General features: G+C 38.0%; 1 protein-coding gene across 1 annotated transcript in view; it reads right to left on the bottom strand.

Moving 5' to 3' along the window:
- Positions 1-208: 208 nt before the first annotated feature.
- Positions 209-6975, bottom strand: part of zc3h15 (zinc finger CCCH-type containing 15) — a 34802-nt gene continuing 28035 nt past the window's right edge. The window contains exons 7-10 of the mRNA XM_078228535.1: positions 5054-5200; positions 4866-4964; positions 4636-4789; positions 209-1291 (exon numbers count right to left, since the gene is read on the bottom strand). Coding sequence (XP_078084661.1) covers positions 1116-1291; positions 4636-4789; positions 4866-4964; positions 5054-5200 — 576 coding nt within the window. The 3' untranslated portion in view covers positions 209-1115. The remainder of the gene's footprint in view (positions 1292-4635; positions 4790-4865; positions 4965-5053; positions 5201-6975) is intronic.

Genomic DNA, 6975 nt, shown 5'->3' with positions numbered 1-6975 from the left:
CAGAGGGCTGTGGAGTTTTATTCATACTCAGAGATTAACAGATTTCTAGTCATTAAAGATATCAAGAGATATGGGGATAGTGCAGGAAAACGGCAAGGGGTAGATGATCAGCCACAATCTAATTGAATGATGGAACAGGCTTGAGGGGCTGAATAGCCCATTCCTGCTCCTATTTCCTAAGCAATGAACTATGTTTGTCAAACTCAGCAACAAAACAATGTACTATTTTTATTAATCAGTACCAAAAACCCCATACTTGGCATATTGCTCATTATATTTAAACCATGATGATGCATTGAATTTGTGGAAGAGTTAAATATCTGTACTTCTAAACTTTTCTACTTTTACGAAAAAAAAGCACTATGAAGCAAGGCTAATGATTTATACAAAACAAGCTACTAATTTTTTTTCAAATACACTTTATTTACAACCCGCACAGACATAAATGGTAATGAAAATTTCAAATATTGAATAATCGCATCATTCATTTTGAGCAGTTCAATACGTAACACTGCCAATTCATACTCTTCATCCTGATGAGCTCAAACTAGGGGGGGGCAGCAGTGGTGCTTGATGTACTGCTTAATGTGACATTAGGCATTACAATACCTAGATCAACACTGTAGAAATGATCTCCAGAATAATTAGGTTAGAATGGTTAACATTGTTTCACTCTCCTTTACGTATGCAACTTCATATCCTATGTTCTGATGGCTCTACATCTTTCTTGTCCAAAATAGAGTTCAAGCATCATTTCTTAAAATTAACATTGCTATTGTCTTTCAAAATAAAACTTTACACGTGAGCCATTTAAAATATTTGCAGCCCAACAGAATAAATAAGTGTATTGGATCTCACTGTTAGAGTTGGCAATGCTCGTGAATACTTGATTACTCACATTTTGGACTGTTTGGAAAGGTGGATCTCCACTATTGGTGGTTTACTAGGCAACAAGTGACCATGGCAAGGGTCAATATATACCATATTTCTGCATTTTAAAAACAGCACAGGAAAAGTTTATGGGGTCAAACATTAAAGAAATCAGTCAGGTGTTTATTGTCTTTTGAATTTGAATCTCCAAGTTTCTAATAAACATGCTTTGCTTTCCAAGTTTCTTAATCCTCCAGATCCAAGTCATCTAACTCTTCATCTAGCTCATCCAGATCTTCTCCAGTGAAGAGATTTTCATCTACAGGGACACCATCAACATGACCATCTTCTAATTCTCCATCCAGTTTATCATCTTCAGTATCATTAGCAACTCCTCCTGAAGCCTCATCTAATTTATTTTCTGTAACAGAAGAAACAACTCATCACACAATCCACAAGTGTACCTTTGGTGAAAAGAAACTTGGTGAATATTTGGATACATGATAAAAGCATGAAAGCAGAACTGCAGGGTCAAAACTAACAGTCAATTTTCTGGTCATCTCCACGAAGATAGACCATTTAGTAAATTAAGAGTTAAAATGACCAAAGTGACTTTGTTGGCGGGGGGGTGGAAAGGAGAATGTGGATGGGTGTGTGAGAACAACAAGCAGTATGTGCACTGTACAGTATAGTACTGCGATGTAGATAAGCAACTTGATTTATGTTGTGAAATAGAACAACATAGACTGCAGTGATTCAAGGCAGCTCACTACCACTTTCTCAAAGGTAATTGGGGATGAGAATAAATGCTAGCCTAACCAGCAATGGCCATATCCCAAAAATGAATAAAACCGTTCTATTTGTATATTTTCTATTAATACTAATTAAATTTGCAGAAATGCACCATATCTAATATGATTTCAGACAGTCCCAGTTTTGTGACTTGCTTCTCAATAAAACAAAATTGTTCAACTGTTAAGACTTGCTTCCAAAACAGAAAAATAAAACTGCTGCAAACATATCAAGGGAAAAAAATTAAGTTAATTCAATCCAATTAGCCAACATTTTCTTTTACAGCAGAACAGGGAACACAAATCTGCCATTCATTTTCTTCCTGGTCCTGTTTAAAACTGGGCACTGCTGCAGTTACATTAAGAATTGCAGACTGTTATGATATGTAATAAGGTAATAACGGTTTCAGGTGACAAACTGAGGTGGGGAAAGATGGTTTGTGTAGCAGTGGGTTAAACTATTGTCCGCTCACATTAAGGACCAAGCTATGTGCCCAATATAAACAGCTCCCAGTATTCCTTAAAACCGACCGAAAGATTGAAATAAGTTTCAGCAGACACACTAATTTCAAACTGGTACAACATTAAATTGTCCATGAATCAGTTAAAATTTGGCAGTATTTTTCCCCCCAATAGTGGATCACAATTTATTTAGTTATTGCTGCCAATCGTTTAAATGAAGACATATTCATTAAATTGTAAGCCACAAAACTTTATTAGCCAAGTTTACAAAACATCAGAAGTGCTGACGTGGCAAGAGAAAATTCAGCCCAGATGACGAAGATGAGCAAGCAAAAGCAACGTTAAGTTAGCTTCCAGCCATTTTTATACCACTACCTTGGTACGATTCCACTACACCTATAAAGGTGATCAAGACTAAGATGAATAGCTGACTACACTGAACTACCTGCAGCGTTTGGTACAGTTGACCATGGCAGTTTCTCTTTGTCTACTGCATTTCTCAATCCACCTTGCCCGAATGCAGTTCACACATTACAGCAATGGTTTCTCTTGCTGCAGTGTTACAATCATCTCTGAAGTCCAAGGATTAACCTTAGGCTCTTTTCCTCATCTACAAACTACTCTTTTGTGAATCTCACCCACTGGCAAAGGAGCAGTTTCCTTATGTGTGCTGATGATAACTAAGTTCTATCCCTCCATTTCTTTCTTCCGTGACAAATCTCTGTGCTGTTAGATTGCCTGACATCGTGTATGAACAAGTTAACATTAATTTCAACTTAACATTTGGAAGACTGACAGCTGAATTTCAAACTTGCATCTTATTATCGAGATGGTTTACTTCCACTTAAACATTGCCCATTCGCTGCCTCTATGACAGCTGATTGCTGCTGAAATTCGCTTTTTTCACCTTGAGACTCATTTCAAGTTCTCTCCTGGCTGGAATCCTATCTTGCACCTTTCATAAGCTCCAACCAAATCCAAAACTCTGCTTCCTTGTTCTGTCCCACTCGCCTATTTCTTCCACCCTTGCTAACTACAATGACCACCATCACACAAATTTAAAATACTCCCCACCTCTTCAAAATTGCCCACAATCTTGCCTTATTGCATTATCAAAAACTCCTACAACTGCATTTCTCTTCCCAGCACCCTTCATTTCTGGGAGTTGATCATGTTGTACAATGTGTTTTCCCTTCCTCACCACTGATGACCATGCTCTCCTACTTTCATAAATCTCTTTCAACTTATTTTTCAGTGAACTCTTCTCGCTCTGTGACTTGGAGCCATTCTTTAATCCTTTTCTTTTCTCATCCCCCCCCACCCTGACTCAGCATCTGAAAGCAACTTTGCATCACTTCTGGTGCAGAGAGCACGCAATCAAACTGCTTATTGCAGACTTGTTTGTGTGACTGCAATTTGCTTACTGTAGGAGATGGCTGGTAACCGGAGGGCTGAGAAACTGGAGGTGATGGGCAATGCAGCACGGGACTATCTATTGTCATATTCTGCACCAGCTTTTCCAATTTAAATTTGCTTTAAATAATCCACTAAGCACATTTGGTAGAGTGGATCAGTCTGATCTCATGTATCATTTAATTAAAATCACTTATACAGAGGACACCCGGGCTAATGTCTGGGTACTTTCCAATGGTTTACACTTCTGTATAAATTTACATGCAATTAGGAAACCAAATCCTGACAAATGTTTTATTACATGTTTTTTTGAGGCGCATAAGCTTTAAAATTCAATTTTACAGGGATCTGGGGAAAAAAGTGGCAGAGACAGGGTAAAGGACATGAATGGCCTCCTTTTGTGTAACTATTCTAGGATTCTAGCTTTATTTATGCATACTTGTTCACAATCAAAGCATTCCGAGTCCAGCCAAAAGCAAGTACATTAATTACCTCAGTGTACTATGCAACGCTAAAGAGAGGTTTAATGTATATTGCAAAAATGAATCTGAATGCAGGCAAATGGCAAAGCCACTGTTTCCTGAAGAAAACACTTAGTAATTCTAATTATGGCATTTGATATTTGAATTTCAGAAACTAAAATGTAATTCGGGAATAAATACAACCATTTCTCCCAAACTAGATGGAATACTGAAGACAACTAGCAACATTGAAAGTGACGGATGAGGAGTGGTTTTCTTTTTGGCTGTCCATTTTAAATGTGGACGGTCTATATTTAAATACCAGTTCTTGTAAACTGACATGAGCGTATGCTACAGAATTCAGCTTGAAAATCATAAACACAGTTTCAAAAAAAAAAAAATCAGTCTAGGATTCTGTCACAGGAGATTTAATAGTATTCGTAGTCAAATCAAAATGCTGAAATTTAAGCCACTAACATACCAATGATTATGTCATTTGATTCAAATTCCTCCCTCATTCCAGAACTTGAGCTAGTGAAACTTGCGACTTGATTTTCACCCCATTTTTGGCTTCTATTCACGTGCTTTTAAATAAGCCACTCAATGTGTTAATAAAAGTACTACGGAACTCCACTCACCATCTGCATCATTGGACATTTCTTTGGGTAACCTTGCAGAATGTGTTGGGCCCAACCGTTCAGTTCCAGTAGACACTGTAATGCCAGTGTCATTTATCTCTATTGGCACAAACCGGGAAACGTCAATGTCATTGATTTGTGTTGCTTCTTCAACCTAGAACAAAGAGAGTTAGTTAAAAAACTATAATGAAAGCAAAGTAGCAGTGGCCATTTTGTGCAGTTGGAGTTACCTCTTCGCCTTGTTCTTGGAGATACTGTGTTTCATCTGCTTCTTCGTCATCAGCACTAATCAAATCAGGTCTAAATTCAAAGACTTCACGACCACTCACCTAAATATGAAAAATAATAATCAACCACTTTTGAACTAATTATAAAAAGCACCATTTCAGTAAATAGTCGAAAGAACAAGTTTACATACACCAAAAGCTTTGCCAGCGTTGAAATCTGCTTTCCTCTTTTCCAGTTCTTGCAGAGCCTTTTCCGTTTTCTCTTCTCTCTTCCTTTTTTTCCATTCCAAAAAAGTTTCTAGGGTGATTCTGGTTACATCTGGTCCCAAAGCTGCTCTCTTAAAATTTAAATACAACATTATAATAATTGACACTTTTACAAGAGATACAGTCTGGCCTTGTTATGTGGCTAAGGATTCAAGGTAATTCAAATGACGTATCTGTACAAGACTTTATAATATATGACTGAAGAAACGGCAATTTGGTATGTCCAGTAAATTTTTTAATATCTAGTGTCACCATGTGGTTAGAATGTGCATTGCAATTTTGATTGAACAAAAATTAATTCAGATTAAACAGCACATTAATCTTACGATTTGTATTTTGTCCTACTATTTTACATTACAAGAATAATTGAGTTTAATTAAACGAAGAGCAACCTAGTTAGTTTGATTCAATTAAACTTTCACCAAATATATGCCCCATTATAAATTGAAATCTTAAAAGCTCAGGAGTTTTTTATTCATGGGATATTGACGTTATCAGCAAGCACATACTTATTGCCCATCCTAGCTGCTTTGAGAATGAGATGTTGGGCTGCTAAAATCTTTGCGTTGACGATGCTGCTAGGATGGTCTTGAAAAGAAAATTTTGGAAAGTTAATCTGGTGACACTATGAATGGTAATATATGTTCAAGTCAGAATACTCTGCGACTGGAGCTTGGAGTCGACTGTGTCCCATGATACTACTGTTGCTAATATTTCAAGTGAAGGTTGAGGGAGATGCTGTCAAAGTAGCCCTGGAGGGTTGCTGCAGTACATCCTGCACATAGTACATGTGCAGCTTTAGTGCTCCAGCAGGATTGTACAGAGTCTTCTTTCTGGCAGTGGTGTAAAGAAATTGCCCCGGATACTGTCAGGCTTGCTGAGTGTTGTTCTGGCTGCATGAGTGCCATCACACTCCTAACTTAAGCTCTGCAGGTGGTCAGAGTCCGAGGGGCCAGGGGAGCCAGCCACTCATACCTCACTTAGACAGCCTGTGTTCTACTTATGTAGACACTCTAATGAAATGCCTGGCTAATGGAGACTCCAGAGAAGTTAATGTGGAACAATCAACAATGATGGCATCACTGATAGTTCTTTTAAACTCTCTAGCAATGCTCTATTTCACTATATTCTGCACTCTCCTTTCCTTCTCCCCTGCGTACTCAATGAACTTTTCTCTGTATCTCAGTGAAATAATAAATCAAAAAAGATCTGAGTTCAGAAAACCTGAATGCAGGAATCATTAGCAAACAGTTCACTACTAATTTTATAATGAAATGAAGATTACTGATGAAGTAGTTGAAGATGATTGGACCAAGAACATTAACCTGACAAACTGCTGGACTGTGGGATAGTGCCAGAAGACTGGAGGATAGCAAATGTTGTACCCTTGTTCAAGGAGAGTAGAGACAACCCTGGTAATTATAGACCAGTGAGCCTTACTTCTGTTGTGGGCAAAGATTTGGAAAGGATTATAAGAGATAGGATTTATAAGCATCTAGAAAGGAATAATCTGATTAGGGATAGTCAACACGGTTTTGTGAAGGGTGGGTCGTGCCTCACAAACCTTACTGAGTTATTTGAGAAGGTGACCAAAGAGGTGGATAAGGGTAAAGCAGTTGATGTGGTGTATATGGATTTCAGTAAAGCGTTTGATAAGGTTCCCCACAGTAAGCTATACGGAGGCATGGGATTGAGGGTGATTTAGTGGTTTGGATCAGAAATTGGCTAGCTGTAAGAAGACAGAGGGTGGTGGTTGATGGGAAATGTTCATCCTGGAGTTCAGTTACTAGTGGTGTACCGCAAGGATCTGTTTTGGGGCCACTGCTGTTTGTCATTTTTATAAATG

The sequence above is a fragment of the Mustelus asterias genome, chromosome 14 (assembly GCF_964213995.1).
Source record: "Mustelus asterias chromosome 14, sMusAst1.hap1.1, whole genome shotgun sequence".
Taxonomy (NCBI): Eukaryota; Metazoa; Chordata; class Chondrichthyes; order Carcharhiniformes; family Triakidae; genus Mustelus; species Mustelus asterias.
The sequence above is the reverse complement of the archived record's forward strand: the minus strand, read 5'-3'. Positions and strand labels throughout refer to the sequence as shown.